The sequence below is a fragment of the Bos taurus genome, chromosome 17 (genome assembly GCF_002263795.3).
Source record: "Bos taurus isolate L1 Dominette 01449 registration number 42190680 breed Hereford chromosome 17, ARS-UCD2.0, whole genome shotgun sequence".
In the NCBI taxonomy this organism is placed as follows: Eukaryota; Metazoa; Chordata; class Mammalia; order Artiodactyla; family Bovidae; genus Bos; species Bos taurus.
In genome coordinates, this window is record NC_037344.1 from 3,827,402 (window position 1) to 3,844,734 (window position 17,333).

The 17,333-nt window shown below is 49.6% G+C and overlaps 1 protein-coding gene and 1 long non-coding RNA gene across 2 annotated transcripts in view; one reads left to right on the plus strand and one right to left on the minus strand.

Annotated features, from left to right (window-relative positions):
• Nucleotides 1-6,958, minus strand: part of LOC107133269 (uncharacterized) — a 239,861-nt gene extending 232,903 nt beyond the window's left edge. Inside the window, exon 1 of the long non-coding RNA XR_009490983.1 lies at nt 5,882-6,958. This is a non-coding gene — a long non-coding RNA (uncharacterized lncRNA). The remainder of the gene's footprint in view (nt 1-5,881) is intronic.
• Nucleotides 6,959-7,068: 110 nt separating this feature from the next.
• Nucleotides 7,069-15,642, plus strand: SFRP2 (secreted frizzled related protein 2). The gene is given in 3 exon segments (NM_001034393.1): nt 7,069-7,806; nt 10,184-10,264; nt 14,462-15,642. Coding segments are annotated over 3 exon segments (885 nt in total). The 5' UTR covers nt 7,069-7,307; the 3' UTR covers nt 14,767-15,642.
• The last annotated feature ends 1,691 nt before the right edge of the window (nt 15,643-17,333 follow it).

Sequence of the window (17,333 nt, forward strand, 5' to 3'; positions counted from 1 at the left end):
TCCCTTTCACTTTTCACTTTCATGCCTTGGAGAAGAAGATGGCAACCCACTCCAGTGTTCTTGCCTGGAGAATCCCAGGGATGGGGGAGCTTGGTGGGCTGCCATCTCTGGGGTCGCACAGAGTCGGACATGACTGAAGCGACTTAGCAGCAGCAGCAGCAGTAACTAGCATGAGAAGTAGAAGTCTCAATAATACCAAATAGCATAAAGACACGTTTGCAGTATTTATTCCAGGAAAGAACTGGTAAAACATCAGATAATCTTGCTCATTTTAAAGCTCTAGTACAGACAAACTTGGACATAGAAAGGGTTCTGAACTAGTACAAATAACAATAAGCTGTCCTCATAAAGGCACTCTTTTTTCTTTATTTTCTTCCAGGGCAAAACTTGTCATGAATTACTTTAATTAATTAAGATTTCAAGGAAACTAAGGGAAAACCGCAAAGCTCTGGACAACACGGCTAAGATGATCACTAGACACTCCACAGACTGGCCATCTCTCAAAAACCCAATTTAACATTTGGAAATGTTATTTTTATGTAATATTTCACTCCCCATTGTACCACTGGAGATTTACAGGAAAGGAAAGTGAAGTAGCTCAGTCGTGTCCGACTCTTTGCAACCCCATGGACTGTAGCCCACCAGGCTCCTCCATTCATGGGATTTTCCAGGCAAGAATCCTGGAGTGGGGTGCCATTTCCCTTCTCTAGGGGGTCTTCCCGACCCAGGGATCAAACCAGAGTCTCCCACATTGCAGGCAGACGCTTTACCATCTGAGCCACCAGGGAAGCCCCTGATCACTGGAGATTTACAAGCTATTAAGAAATACTAGGCTTGCTAATGAAATTTTGTTAACATTTGGTGCTAACAAATTCAGTCAGTGCTGAGTCTGTGTATGCTGGATATTGTAGTCTGAAGTTACAGGTTACACTATCAGCCCTAAATCAACTAAAAACAAATGTTTTTTCTCTAATTTACAGATTTGTCACTGTGAATACCTGTGACTTACTGAGTATGTCACAAAGGAATGAATCACTCTAATGAGTCTGACAAATGTCTTATTTGGGGAAACATAAAAATCTACCTCATAGAGAAAGACCTTAACAGACAAACACACACAGAGTATGAAAAGGTATCCCTAAAAGTAAATTCAGTAAGAATGACAAAGGGCCTTTGATTTGGGGATTTGTCCCTGGAAAGATTGTGCATGCGTGCAGGAACTCAGATCCCATCTGTTGCTTTAGCCTCAACAGACTTTATTGTATTGACTTTGTGCTCTTATCTGATGGCAGTAAATTCCCACCAGAGTGAAACACCAGCTTAGCCAGTGATCCCTGCTGTTCAAATCAGACTATGGAGCATGCCTTTCTTACCAGAAATGCCCTGTGCCTTCTGGACCGCCCTCTATGAGTGACCTTGGGATTTTGTACTTTCCATTCAGGATTCCCTAATGTGAGCAATTAAGAGATGCTTCATTGCAAGAGTCTCATCAGCAGTTGCAACACATCAGTGAACAATAAACTACTGGGACCCCAGGAAGAGAGGGGGAAATTGGGAAGAAAGAGACAAGGGAGAAGAAAGGGAAAGTACCCACAAGGTTCCTTGCAGAGAAGCCCGGCTCAGTATCTCTTTAAGTAAGAATGCCCAGCGGACTAGGTGGGGGGACACAAATTCCAAGTTTCTGAAGCCCCAAGACCAAGTAATCACTACTGGTCCAAAAGACTCGAGACTTCCTACTGTAAACAAAAAGTTTCTGGGGAGGACACCTGCACTGAACAGAAATACAATCTCCTTCCCAGAGGTCCAGCCACTGAACCACCCCGGGTGCCTTTGGTTTCATTGGTTAGATTTCTTTGTTTTGATTTTGCTTTGTTGTGTTTTGACGCAGACCAGGGATGCAAGTGGACAGACCATGTGCTAGTTCCATTTTTAGAATACCCCAAATGTCTAGGGTCATTTTCCCATTAAGGTAAGAAGAGAAGGAAAATGAAAACTGGTGTCTCCCAGAGCAGACAGTCTCAGTAATGAGCCTCTAGCTGTTCCTGGGAAAAGCTTATCGTCAAACAGCTTTCTCAGTTCATCCCAAGTCGGCTTTCCCCTCCAGGACTGGGGAAGAGCAAGAAAAGGATCTGTTGCATTAGCAGATGATCACCGTAAGTGTAATTGTTTTTTGTTTTTTACCATTTTGGAGCAAATGTTTTTCAATCGTTTTCTATGGAGCTCCAAAAGCACCCATTCACATTGCCTTCAGATCTTTCTCAACGAATTCGCTATGCTGCTGCTGCTAAGTCGCTTCAGTCGTGTCCGACTCTGTGCGACCCCAGAGACAGCAGCCCACCAGGCTCCCCCGTCCCTGGGATTCTCCAGGCAAGAATACTGGAGTGGGTTGCCATTTCCTTCTCCAATGCATGAAAGTGAAAAGTGAAAGTGAAGTCGCTCAGTCGTGTCCGACTCTTAGCGACCCCATGGACTGCAGCCTACCAGGCTCCTCCATTCATGGGATTTTCCAGGCAAGAGTACGGGAGTGGGGTGCCACTGCCTTCTCCCAGAGTTCACGCAGATCCCAGCAATTACATGTCTCGCTTCGCGGCCTGGTAGGGCCGGGGGACAACTCCTGTTTCACCCCCAAAGAACCGTCACCCCGAGCCCTGCGCCAGCGCTCCGGCAGAGCGCCGACCGCAGTCCTGGTCTCCGCCGCCCCTCCAGGTGCCTTCCTCTGCCAGCTCGCCGAGTCAGAGACTACCTGGGCCTTTAGCTCGCTCTTGCAGCTCCGATCTCGGGCCCGCTGACCCCTTAGATCTTAAAGAAAGAGATACACGAGAGAGCTCGGGTTAGCAGTTGGTAAACTGTTCGCTCTCAGCCTTGACTTTTCTTAAAAGGCGAGAGGCAAAGGCTTTGCTGTCGCAGACCCGGGCCTCGGTATCGGAAATCCGCAAGTGACCCGCTGGGCTCCGAGGGCGGGAGCCGACCCGCGGGTACTCGCCCCGCGCGCGTTTGCGCCCTGCACTTTCCAGTCCAGCTGCCGTCGGCGTCCCAACGGTGGGTGCAAGGGAGCCCCAAAAGCGAAAGAACCAAATAATTCCGGTTCCTGCTGCACATTTTTTTAAAAAAGAAAACATCACGCCCAACGTGTAAAAAGATAAAATAGCTCTCAACTGAGCCATCTGAGTAAAGGAAGCCGATTCGCAACCCTCATGGGGAAACCATCTGTTTTGGAAATGGCGCCCCCACGTGGACGCCGCGAACCCCACCCACCCGGGGACTTAGTCCCAGGAGAATGTGACGTCACCCACACAGCCCGCAGGCGCGCGGCCAAAGCCAAACCTTCGCGCTGCCCCGGACGCCTGATCAGTCCGCGCGCATCCCCACAGCCGCCGAGGCCCCTGCAGCTCCAGCAGCCGGGCCACGAGCTGTGTGACCCGGTTCCGGTTACTTCACCCCTCCGTGCCTCAGTGACTACTCCTTTTCAAAATGATACTAATCACACCCACCTGCCGAGTGGCAGGGAGATTTCCGGGTACAGGGAAGGCACTCAGCCGGCCTGTTAGGGCTTCGGCGCGGGGCGTTCTTCCCCACTCTTGAGTTGGTGTAAAAGGCTAAAGTCCCAAGAGGCCGTGCATTTTAACAAGGAGAGTCGAAAGCCAAGCTCCCCAGTGTAGAGGAAGAGCGGGTCAGTGGTATGGACAGTGGAGGCTAAGAAGCTTGTTTTCGATTCGAGGTTCCCCTCCACCGGTGCTAGATCAGGAGAAACTAAGACGTCGGCTTATTACAAGTATTAGTTCTCCCGCTTCTTGCCTGCACCACCTCTCGTCCGAACTCTCTTTACTCTCCTATCTATTCTCGAGGGGCTGGCGTGGCGGGGACGCATTTTCCCGGGTTCCCCGCCGAGGGAGAGCAGACGCAGGGGTCCGGCGGCTCCGGGCTGGGAGAACGCCTCCGCCGCCCTCGACTCAGGGCAGAAGCTCTGAGCATCAGAGTGAGGGTCCTGCCTGCCCAGAAACTCTTCCAGCCATTACAGGTTGAACCAAGCCGCTGAATTGCTCTGGAAAGACTGACAGGAACTTTTTTTGTGCCTCAACATTCTTCAGTGCCTCGACAACAGAAAACTAACAGAAAAAGAGGGCCAAGTCCAGGCTCTCAGGCCTACAGCATTAGGGTGGGATGTGGTTCTGGGCGGCGGGGGGAGGACGAGGGTGGGGAGGCCCTCTGAGGAGTGGACACCCACCACTACTTACCCTGAGTTTGTGTGTGTGAGTCTGTGTGTGTGTGTGTGTGTGTGTGTGTGTGGCGAGGGTGGGAGGCCCTCTGAGGAGTGGACACCCACCTCTACTTACCCTGAGTTTGGGCGAATAGTTTCCGTTCCTAAAACCGACAACCACTTATTGGACCCCAGAGGAGTGGGTTGTGGATTGGTGAGGAAGGTAACATCGACTCTCCGTGTGGAAAAGAAAAGCCTCTGACGTGTTTTGATAAATTGCATGGATAGGAGACCCGTAGGCCCAAGGGAGAGCACGGAGCACAGAGGAGTTCGAGTCACCGAAGGCGTCGCCGGGCTGCCCCGCGTGCGCCCATCTCTCTGCGGCGGCACAGAGGCCCGGGCTGGGGAAGCGCGCTGCCAAGGTCACCAAGCGTCCGTGTTCGTGCGTTTTTCGCACAGACGAAGGGCAGCGCCCGCGTCCAGGCCTTGTAAGAGGTTATTCCCCTGTTCGCCGGCAATCTGCTTGTCCGGCGAGCTCCACTGTCAACGCGCACACGCGCTAGGCCGGGCGCGAACTAGTTGCCGAAGGGAAAGGAAGACGCAGGCCGCGAGGGTGAGGTCTGGGGCGGGTGGCGGGATGCGCGGAGGGGCAGCGACCCCGAATCCGGCAGGCGGGAGAGCGACGGTAGGCGCCGCGGCGATGCGGACCCTCCTGCGGCTCCCGGCGCCCCCTGGCGGCCAGTGGGGCCTCGCGGGCTCTCGAAACAATGCCTCCGGCCGCACGGGCCGAGAAGCGCCTGGGTCCCCAGCCTCTCCCGGGCATTCGGCCGCTCACCGCCTCGAACCACCCCCACTGGCTTCCAGCTCCTTGTTCCCCAGGCTTTTGATCGCCGAGGGCCTCTGAGAAGCGGAGGCGACCCCGGGGAGGGCGTTGGGGCTTGGGGCGGTGGAGGTGGGAGGGCCATCATCCCAGCCCCGGGCCCAAGTCTTAACATCTCTTAGAACTGAGGCATCGATCAGCTGCTAGGTTCAGTGTGCTTCTGTTTTATTGAGGTTTATTTTTCAAAGTCCTTTGTACTGGGGAGCGGGGCTTATTAGCTTGACCCGAAAAGACCCAGGACCCTTTCCGCGGAGGAGCGCGGCCTTCCGCTGCCGCGGCTGGCCCTTCCCCTGCAGAGCACCGGCGCGAAGGAGAAAAGATGCAAACTGGTCTTTAGGGACCCAGATGTTTGGGTCAGAATCAAAAGATATTCTCCTTACAGGTGGCGATGTTCCTGCTGTATTCACGGCCAGGAGAAAACACTAAGTGGGTTTTCGCCACCCACACATTAACCCCCTCCTCTAAGCAGTGGCGGGCGACTTGGGCCTGGAAGGCCGCCAAAGCATCTTCCGGAAGGAGGGAAATAGAGAGGCTGAGGAAGGAGCCTACTGATGGCTCTGGATGGCTGGGAAGGAATAACAATGCGCCCACCTTCCATATGAAAGACCCGTGGCGGCCCGCTCTCCGGGAATTCTCTCTTTGGACCTGCACCGCCAAACTGCCAGGGGGGCTTAGGGGGCGGAGACGATCAACCAGCCCCAAGGGGAAACTTGGGGCGATTAGGAGAAAGGAGCCCCCCCAAACACACACACACACGCCTTCCTCCTGAGGCCCCCTAGCCCGGGTTACAGCTGTGAACTTACTCTTTGGAGTCCTCCTCGAGCTGGAGTCCCCAGCTCCGCGGGCGCCCAGACCGACCTCTTGGTTCGCCTCCGTACACCTGGCGCCCTGCACGGTGCCCGCGGGCATTGTGTAGGACGAAGGAGCGACCTCTGCCAAGGCTTCGTGGGTGTCAAGGCAGAGCTTCTTTCCCTGCCCCCTACCCCTTCCCTGCCTGCCCACCTGGCGCACTTTCTGCCAGCCCTCTGTGCCCAGCACCAGCCTTCCCAAACTGTGCCCTGAAGGCATATACCCCTGAGTGCCCGCCGCCAGGTACAGAGCGGGTTAGAGCTCGGCGGTGCTTTTGGGGTCTTGAGTCTTCCGGTTCATTTCGGAAGGGGAGGCAGGTCTCTTCTTCCCAAACCGGGAAATGGTGGGCAGTCATGTGTGATTCTGACGAGAATCTGTAGAGGCGCTTCCACAGTGACAAACGTTTCCAGACTTACCCCCAACACAACAACACCCCCAGCGTTTTATTGACATTCCCTTTTTCATGCAAAAGTTTTGCTCCGACGACTCTACTTGTATAAATTCTCTGCCTTTTGAAAGGGCAGGCGGGAGAACTCTGCACGGGTGGGCCAGACTGGGAACCGCGGCTGGGGATCCGAGAGGAAAGCAGCCTCGCCGAGCGGCCTCGGGCAGGCCGGACCCTGGCGTGGACTGCCGGCACAAAGAGAGGGCCGGCAGCTGGCTCGCGGCCGCCGGGAATGCAGTTCCGCCCCGCAGCCCCGCGCCCAGCAGAAACTTCAGGCTGGGGTCAGACAACCCCCGTCCCGGGCCTCGCGGGTGCAGTGCGCGTTCCCTCGGGACTTGGCCACAAGGCCGCCGTTCGCGTCCCTCCATCTCCCGCAGCCCGCTCCCTGCACGCTCACTGTTGGGGCGCAACTGCCAGGCTCTTCTATTTGTTGTTTGTTTGTTGTTCACAGCAGTCCTAGAGCGCGCGCTTGGCAGCGTCCTGCGGGGCGGGGGGGAACAGGGGTCGGTGGGCGCCGCCAGAATTTCCTTCCAGGGAGCGCGTGAGGGGCATTCTCAACGGAAAACCAGACGCAGAGAGTAGTGACCAACCCTCCTCGGATTACTCTCCACTGGCTCCTCCCTTGCTCCCCCCACCCGCCCCCCACCTCCAGATTTGCATAAAAAAGGCCAAGAAAACTCTGGCCGGGCCCCAGCTGCGGCTCACTCTGCTCCCCCCGGTCGGAGCCCACCTGGAGCTGCGCGCAGGCTTGTAGCGCGGAGCCCAGCGCAGAACCTCGCCCGCGCAGTCCCTCGCGCGCCCCGCGTCTCGGCGCTGATTTCCAGGCCCCGGAGCCGCGCCAAGCGCTGCGAGCGGACCCGGGAAGAGCTCCGGCCCCCGCCGCCTCCGCTTCACCGGCTTGGCTCCCTCCGCCCCCGGGGGGTCGCGCACCCACGATGCTGCAGGGCCCCGGCTCCCTGCTGCTGATCGTCCTCGCCTCGCACTGCTGCTTGGGCTCGGCGCGCGGGCTCTTCTTCGGCCAGTCCGACTTCCCCTACAAACGCAGCAACTGCAAGCCCATCCCGGCCAACCTGCAGCTGTGCCACGGCATAGAATATCAGAACATGCGGCTGCCCAACCTGCTGGGCCACGAGACCATGAAGGAGGTGCTAGAGCAGGCGGGCGCCTGGATCCCGCTGGTCATGAAGCAGTGCCACCCGGACACCAAGAAGTTCCTGTGCTCGCTCTTCGCGCCCGTCTGCCTCGACGACCTGGACGAAACCATCCAGCCGTGCCACTCGCTCTGCGTGCAGGTGAAGGACCGCTGCGCTCCAGTCATGTCCGCCTTCGGCTTCCCGTGGCCCGACATGCTCGACTGCGACCGCTTCCCCCAGGACAACGACCTTTGCATCCCCCTCGCTAGCAGCGACCACCTCCTGCCGGCTACCGAGGAAGGTAGGCCCTCCTCCTTATTACACCCCCACCACCAGCTCCACGAAGACCCCGCATCCCGTTGCGTTGACAGGGGGCCAGTCCCAGGCGGGGCAGACGCTCTCCTTGCCCTGATTTGTCAGCGTGACAAAACTGAGATAATCACCCCTACACACACACCAAAAAAAATATATATACACACACCCAAGTCTCTCATTCCCTTCCCCTGTTATACCAATTGCTCTTTCATAGGAACAGTTGAAAAGGGAGGCGCCGGGCGGGGTGGGGGTGCGGAGAAAATGTAGAACTGAAAGAGGTCTTTTCTTTGTAGACACATGCACCATTCTTTCAAAAGATGCTAGCACGGGGGCCGCAATTGAGATAGTTGGAAGTGGCCCTCCGCGGAGGAGTTGGCGGGTGAGCACGCTGGGCAGAGCACCCTGGCCTGAATCTCACGCAGCACGTTTTTACCACTGGGCAGGATTCTAGACGCAGGGACATTCCCTACAGCCACGATCGCCAAAATGTGCAAACAGATAGTCTTTTAAGGCACTCTCTGTTTGCCATTCAGGCTTTGAAAATAAAAAGTAGGACTGGCTCATGTGTGCTGAAAATTCAGCTTTGGTTGTAAGTGCCCAGGTGTCCAAGAAAGAAGCACAAAGGGAATCTCCAGAACTCATTTTTCTATCACTAATCAGCTTTTATCTTAGGAGTGGTTTTAATTAACTGGAGAAAATCGTGCAAAAGAGAATTTCCCAAGTTTTTTTAGAAAACAGAGGGGGAGTTCCTGCGCAGAAACCATCAAAGCAATGAAAACCTCATGGGCTCTTGATATTCTTCCTGAAAGGAAAACATATACAATGTGTCTGAGCTGATTTAGGTCCCCCGGGACAGAAAGGGGGCTTCCTAATCCCTTTCAGGGCTCCAGCAGCATCTCCCTTTCAATCTCTAATTGTTTTCCTACAGCCATCGTTAGTTAAAGAAAATGCAAAGTTGCTTAGCAATCTTTCCTGGCAGGCACCATGAGTCTGCAATCATCTTATTGGTTAGATTTATAATTTATTGCAAATGTTTGGCATATTTCAAACATTTGTCCAACATATACCAGAGACCAACCAATACAGGTTAGTAACATTTTATATACATTCTTAGAGCTCCTAATTGGAAAAGTTTCATTTTGTTTGAGAGAGAGAAGTTAAGGGCAGTTTTATGTATGTTGCTTTTGTTTTTATTTTTCACAATCTGCACCAACTTTATATACTACATTTCTCAAAAAAAAAATTTCCCCTTTCACAGTAAAAGTTTGCATTTTTCAAAATCTGCTCTGCACTTTCTCCAAATTGATAAATAACTTCCAAAATGAGTCATACAGGTTTTCTTTCCTGTGAAAACGCAATTTCATATTAATGAACTTTCACCTAAATTTTAAAGACAGTATTAGTACATTTATATGTGAGAGAAAATGAATGTTTTCTTCTTTCCCTTTTCCCAAGGAATCAGACTCTTCTAGAAGAGCCGTTAGCTGGCTATCTTATAATTGAGCTAGTGCACGTTCCTGGGTTTGGTCAGACCCCTGAGACAGTTTGCTTCAACTTACTTTGGCTTCTGGAAAAGCTTTGGGTTTTTGTTTGTTTGGGCTTTGTTGTTGTTTTGTCTGCTTGTTTTCAAGCATCTGAAACAGGCAAAGAGAGGAAAGAAGAACCTGCACCAGGGAGGAAGGTAACAGTGAAGTAAATGCTGCCTAACTCAAGCACAGGCTTGGCAGAAAGCACGAGGTGACGCAGGCCCAGGTAGAGCAGGCTGGAGCTGCTAGTGAGGTGTGCTTCCGAAGGGGAAGCTCAGATGCAGCCTTACCACACTAGCCACCTCGCCCAGCCCAGACTTGAAACTCCCTCAAGATGACTCCATCCCCCCGCCCCCTCCCAGAAGCAGCTTGGCTGAAGAGCCAGCAGAGGCCAGGCTGCACTGGTGGCCTGCAGCTGAGAAAGATGATCTTTTGGCCATCCTTGGTGGTTGCTAGTTTTCCAAAATCCTTCAAGGGTCTTTTAGTGCTTTCTCCTCAGAGAGGCCTTGGGGCTAACTTTTTCAGAGACTGTTTGTCCCAGGAGTGGGAGGAAGAGCGAAAAGCTACAGCCTGTCTCAGTTACCTGCAGCCGCGCCCCCACACCCCACCACTGGGAATACTGTACACAGTATGTAGGCATTTTTGCCTGTCAAAAAAAAAGGGAGGCATGGGACACTTTCTTAGGCATGAGTGGTCCCTCTTTATAAATGAGACAGAGTTAGGGGTCTTACAGGACAATTGTTCCTCTTGCCTGAAGAAGCCCCTACCAGTGAGTTGTTTACAAATGCCATCTGCTGTTTCCTTTCAAGCAAAGTTACTAATTTTTCACGTTTCTAGCTCCAAAGGTATGTGAAGCCTGCAAAACTAAAAACGAAGATGACAACGACATAATGGAAACACTTTGTAAAAATGATTTTGGTAAGTAAACACCACCAGCAAAAGTTTTATTTTCCAGAACAGCTTAAAGATAACAATTCATTAAGATGTTACTATTACTAGATAAAGTAAAAGTGAAAGTCACTCAGTCGTGTCTGACTCTTTGCAACCCAATGGACTATACAGTCCCTGTAATTCTCTAGGCCAGAATACTGGAGTGGGTAGCCTTTCGCTTCTCCAGGGGATCTTCCCAACCCAGGGATAGAAACCAGATATCCTGCATTGCAGGAGGATTTTTTACCAGCTGAGCCACAAGGGAAGCCCTTTACTAGATAAAGTTTGGGTAAAATAGCATCACAGCTCATCTTTCCTTGAGCTAATCATCTAACAGGTTATCTTAGTTTCCTCTCTACATTAACTATCTTGTATTGAATTATATCTTTTCTTAGGTGAGAGTCATTGCTCTGTTAAGCAACAATCAAATAAATGAGAATTGTTCATATCATGAATTTCAAATGGCACATTTTTCACTTCACTTTGGCTTTTTCTTGCCAGCAAGCATAATCCTGGCCCATGTTCTCTTTTAGTCACTTAAACACGTGTCCCAGGGATGGAAACATGTAAATATTAGCCTCAGTAAAACAGATTCAAGACATTAAGTTGGCCCCAAATAGAAATTTAGTCCAGTGCCAAACATGATGCTCTGCTTCTCGTATTCCACTGTCCGTGGGTATATCCAAGGTACTAGTTAATAATTTGGTGGAAAGAGTTTCCTTGAATTGGAAAAGAAAAAAGCTAGGAATTTACTTTGGCAAGATACATGTAAGGTGCTGTGATGACACAGTGCTCAGGGACTCCCAAGTTCCATGGTGTGTAAATCACTTCCCTTAAGGGAGAACTCTAAGAGGAAAGAGGAGACTGTCCACTCAGAGCTTCAGCAGCACCTCCTCTGAGTCCTTCAGCCTCTGTGGGGATCGAAGGAGCCAGCTAGACATAAGATCAGCACTAAATTCAGAGCTGGGGTGGCAGAGAACTTCACCCAGATTCCTGAGACATTCATGCTTTCCTCCTCTTCCAAGAGCAGGCATTTCTTGGTGCGTTTGAGGGTTGATGCCCTTTAAAAGTATTTATTCAAGCAGAAGGTTGAACTTACTGGTAAACAGATGTGGTCTCTGTCCTAGCAAATAATAACAGACTCTAACAGACCTCTAGGAACACTTCTACATACTCAGCTAAACCCTGGAGACAGAAACCACTCCAGTGCATAGTGTGGAGGAATAACATCCCACCCTCGCCTTACAACTTACCAGCCAGAAGTCTCAGACCTGGCCAGGTCCCTGAAACTCTGGAAACCACCAATCACTGCCCCTTACAACCCCAGGTCACTTCCAGGAAGGGTCCTGTGCTTAACCTTAGCTACTCCTAGGACATCCATAGCTATAGGAGAAGCTTCACACAGCTGAGGAAGGGGAAGGAAGGAGGCAACTCAGTTTGAGCTACTTCTCCCACTCAGCAAAAGCCACAAGTGGATGATAGGGTTGGATGGGGGTGGATGTCTATACTCAAAGACAAAAAACTCTCAGAGTAGGAGATGGCCAGGCATGTTGGCAGCAGCAATCCCAAAGCTCCAGAGCCTTACCCAAAACACGGTTCTTAGCTTCCATCCTCAGGATTTAAGGGCAAATTTTTAAAATATAATTTAAATAAAGTTCATATAAAAATATATGGCATTTTATTCTGGCAGCTTACAGCCTTTGCACTAGCTTTAGTACAGATCTCTCTCCTGACTTCTATGATATAGTGAAGCTCCAAAAAAATTGCAATTAGGGCTCAGGCACATGCGTGCGCATGCGCGCGTGCGCACGCGCACACACACACACACACACACACACACACACACACGCATTACCTGCTTGCTTAGTGGTTTACCTTACATAAGATCTCTTTCCTAAAGATGCTGCATCAAGACCTGTGAAAAAAAGTGTGTGTGTGTGTGTCTGTCTGTCTGTCCCAATGTTCTCTTTCTCTTACCTTGGAACAACTTGGAAGTCATTACACTTATGGTAGCACACATGCAGATACCTCACAAGTTTGTTTTCTATTTCTTCGTGTTCATTTTGTCCCAAGGGGGATAATAAACTTAAATTGTATGGGGTGAGTCCTATACTGGTTTATAAGTGGTTTTCCACATCACCTATGTAGTATGGGGGAGTAATGAAAGGGTAGAAGGAACAAGGTAGAAATCTGATGTATTTAACTTGAATCATCCATGAAAGCATGACAATCTCCCCACTGCACTTCTGAAGGACAAGAAAGATGGAGAAGACCTCCTGATTTCAGTAGGGAAAGTACTGGTGAAGAAAGAATAGATCAGAACTGCTTTCCTCTGTATGCAACCTTTTGTTGGTCCAGACAGTATTGGGTTGGCTAAAAACTTCGTTCAGATTTGTCTATAACGTATTATGGAAACAACTTTTTAGCCAACCCAATATCATCACCTCTGTCTCCAACACACCCTGCATCACCCCCTCATACCTTCCATCCAGGGCAGGAAAAGTTACTTAAGAGCTTTGATTCCCTATATTTGGTCCCAGCAGAAAACCCAGGAAGGAAACATCTGAAGTTTTCCCATGGTAAGCTCTTAAAAAGTTAGTTATTTCATAGCTAGAGAAAGATGAGTCATAAGTCTTCCCTCTGATTAAAAGTGATGATTTTTCTGATGTTTTGGGCTCAAGAATGTTTAGTCTGACCAGGCAAATTCTCACACATGCTCTGTCTGTGCTATTGATGAGGGTCCCAGGTAGCATGATAATCACTTCTCCCACCATATACCTTCCCCACTCCCAGCCCTTAGGCCGAGGCCATAGGACCATGTGACATTGCCATGTGATTCATCTCACAAAAAACCCTGAGCACCCAATATTATGACCCAGATGCATCTCAGACAAACAGTGGTTGGCCAAGTCCCAGCATGCTTGATTTACCTGGCTGAGCTTCAGTCGTTTCCTGCTCGGCTGGAAAAGCCAACTTAGTCTAATTCCTCTGACAGAGAAAGAAAGAAATCTCCAGAGCAGCGATTTCTCACCAAAAAACCTCTTCCTCTATTACTAACTTAAACAATGCACTAAACTCCATCAGAGTCAGGAAGTCACACCTGCATATAATCTCTATGGAACAATCATTAACACATTATAGTTGAGCATGTGAATGCACCAGCCAGGACAAGAGATTTGATACTGTGGCTGAGATCCCAGTGGTTTGGGGACTCGAGTTCTGAGAATTAGGCTCAGCTAGGGCACAGCATAATTGGGTGACCTCTTGTAAATCACTGAATTTCTCTGGATTTCAGATTCTTGGTGTACCAACAAGAGAGCTTAGCTAGATGATCCCGTAAACCTTAAAATTCTATCCCTTCCCTGACTTCATGGAGTCTTGAAATTTAATTCCAGCATGTATGTTTGTAGGGTTTTCTTTCCCAAAGCATACTGTTCATGACTATAAAATGTGTCTTTTATAGTAAACCACTTACCTTAGGTCTTAGCATTCTAATGAGTCTACATATCCATCTTGGAAGCAGTGCATATATGATCTGTAAATGCCTTAGCCTTGGACAGGCAAATGATAGCATATGAGGATGAGGTCTTCAGAAAAACACTTTTACAGCTAAACATGTTGTGCTCTTAAAAAGAGTCTTGGATATTTTTTCTCCAAGTTACTTTACCAAATCAAATGCAGCTGTAAGATCAATTCTCCTTCCCTGTAGTCTGTTCTTTAGAAAACAATGATTGTGCGATATAATTTCCTTACAGGTTTGTCCAAAAACCTCTCCGACGTCATAAATTGAGTTTAAAGTTTACAGCCACAGAAGGATCGTGTTTCACCTAAGTCAGGCATTTCTTTTCATGGTGAATTTTCCAATAGGGGAAGTCATTTGTCGAGGAGAGCACACTCCACATGCAGCCTCGGTACAAACACAGGAACACAGGGCAAGGAGGGAAAATCAATTGAGTCCACAAGGGGAGTTTTTAAAGGATGGCTGGTTTGAAACAAAGTGCTCGATCAATGCTTTGAGGCTTTAGAAATGGAGCCACCTGCTGCCCTCAGCTCCCAACCCCCTGCCTGCGGCCCCGTCAACCTCAAGGGGCTCCTCTTCCCTCTCCCAGGCGAGTCTAGGACACGCGGGGGGGATTTATGCCCTCCTTATCACTGGAGTGATCCTGCCCCCTTTTGTGTTCGCAGCACTGAAGATAAAAGTGAAGGAGATCACCTACATCAATAGAGACACGAAAATCATCCTGGAGACCAAGAGCAAGACCATTTACAAGCTGAACGGAGTGTCCGAGAAGGACCTGAAGAAGTCGGTGCTGTGGCTCAAAGACAGCCTGCAGTGCACGTGTGAGGAGATGAACGACATCAACGCGCCCTACCTGGTCATGGGGCAGAAGCTGGGTGGGGAGCTGGTCATCACCTCGGTGAAGCGGTGGCAGAAGGGGCAGCGAGAGTTCAAGCGCATCTCCCGCAGCTTCCGCAAGCTGCAGTGCTAGTCCCAGGCCAGCCTCGCTGCGGACCCCTCCCAGGGCCCCGCCGACCCGCCCCCGCTGCTCTGGGACCTCAGCGTGGTTTCCCAAGCACAGTCCCTCGGCTCCGGCTCCGGCCTGGAGCGGCTTCCCCTGCCTTTTGCACGTTTGCACCCCCAGCATTTCCTGAGTTATAAGGCCCCAGGAGGCCTCAGGAACAGATAGGTGTCTTCACATAAAGGAAAAATCCACCGAAATCTTGTAGAAATATTCCAACTAATAAAATCACAAGGATTTTTATGAAGTTTTTAAAAAGGTCAGTTAAGAACTATTTCACGTAGGTGCAACTGTGACTCTGGCTTGATTTTTTTGGTGGTTTGGTTTGGGTCCGTTTCCACTGAGGTTGCCTTAACGTGCAAACAGCTTCACTTTTCTGTATGGCCCGAACTTTCCCTTTTCTGTTGTGGGTCCAAAACCCGGTTGAGATAAAGCTGGCTGTTATCTCAGCACCTCTCTTGGCTGCAGCCTGATACTCAGCACCTGAATTGTGTAACAAGTCATTTGTCATTTAACATCCCTGCTGGGAACTTAACAACTAGCATGTATTGCGTTTTGCATTTCCAGGTAGAATACTTCCATTTATAAAAACCACATTAACCACCGTAGCATGAGTTCTTCAAATAAAAGACAAAACAGACCAATTTTATGATTGACCCGAGTACTTTAAACTTTGTTTAAAACACTTTTTTACTTAATTTTGCAGATTAAACCATTGTAGCTTACCTGTAATATACATAGTAGTTGACCCCAAAAAGTTGTAAAAATATTGCTTTAACCAACACTGTAAATATTTCAGATAAACACTATATTCTTGTATATAAACTTTACATCCTGTTTTACCAACTCCCTGTCTTCTGTCTTGTCTTCTCAGTGGGAGGAACTGGAAAGGGAGCTGAATGAGAGTGATCACCTCCTTCCTCCCGAGGCCCAGCCCTCCTGCGGTTTGAAGTGTCTATTTCCTGTGTGACTCAGAAAGCACCTCACCTCTCCACCACCCATCCCCTGGCCCCTGCTTGTGTCTCACACCCCACACAGATTCTACTACTGCAGACCCTGCAGGGAGGCAGAGGTTTGCCTGCTTTGGTCTGGTTTCAGCCATCCAGTGGCAGCCTGGTGGCAACACAAGCCTGAACCTGAGGTTCACGAGCTTGGCCGTTGTGCTTTTCATTTCTGCAGATTTTTATAATGAAAAAGAATCACTATTGCAACAGTGTTCATTCTTTCCCCACTTAAATTCTAACAGAGCCATGGTTTGAAGAGCACCCATTGAAAGGCAGTAGGTAGGGAGGGGGTGGTGAAAAGAGAACAGGAAAATGAGAAGGGCTTCCATCCATACATCCATCCAAATGCTTCATTGTTTTATTTTAGGAGGCTCCAGAGAAGTTCTAGTAAACACGTGAAGAAACTAAGGCTCAAAGGGATTAGGCACCAAGGCTAACATGAGGCTGATTCAGAGCTGAAATTCAGGTCTTTCAGATGACAAATTCTGTCTTCTGTTCAATCCAGGGTGGATTATAGGAGCAGGGTGGCACATCTCTATTCAACAAATGTGCACTGTACATCTGCTACATGTCTGGCCCCATTCTAAGTGCTGGGGAACCATATATCAGCTCCTTGTCCTTATGGAGCTGACATGACAGAGTAAAAGAAGAGAAATAATCACAAGTACAATGACATTTATAACGTAAGTTATATGAAATATAAGGACAGGTAATACACAAGATCAACAGTGTCCTCAACAAATCCGAAATTTTGAGTGGTGTTCCTGCGAAGCCTTTACGTGACAGCATTTTGTTGATTTAGTTAAAAAGTTTGCTGCACATACAGCCATGACCTCTCTATAGCACTTCAAGCTCTGGTGGCTCCAAAAGGCAACAGAGCCCCACTGCCTAGCTGAGCTGCACAATTTGGACAATCTCTTTCCTCTTCTGGGTTACCAATTGACTCGGCTTCTCATCTGAGTCCACAGACTCCTAACACAATCCTCTTCCTACAAGGCACCCATGGACTAAATGAGGGACACTCATGATTAAGGCCACGACTCATTGTAAACATTTGAAACCGGAAACTTGGGATTCTGGAAAAGGCAAGACAGAGAGAGAAGATAAAAGACAAAAGAACAGTAGACAGACGCTTTAGGAATTAGAAAGCGGAAATAAGTATAACACATCCAAAAATAGTGGAAAGAAACAATTGGAAGATGCTGACCTATCTGAATGTTCCCTGTCCAATCAAAACAGATGTTGCCTGCCCACGTTAAAGGATGCGGACCCTGGGGCTCCGTAGACCTAGTTGTTGCCAGACATTGCCTCCTTCGGTCATGATGTGAGGAGGTAGTAGGCACTCCGATGCCTGCCTGCTGCCTTACACACCCTTCTGTGAATTTTCCAATCCCCCACACCCTTTGTTCCCATCTTTGTCAAGACTGAGCCAACAAGACATGCTTGGAAGAGCACATAGATTTTTGGTTCATCTTTCATTTTGTTTCATTGTTTTCTTTTGCATGATGATTCAAATATAGGTATGGCTCATTT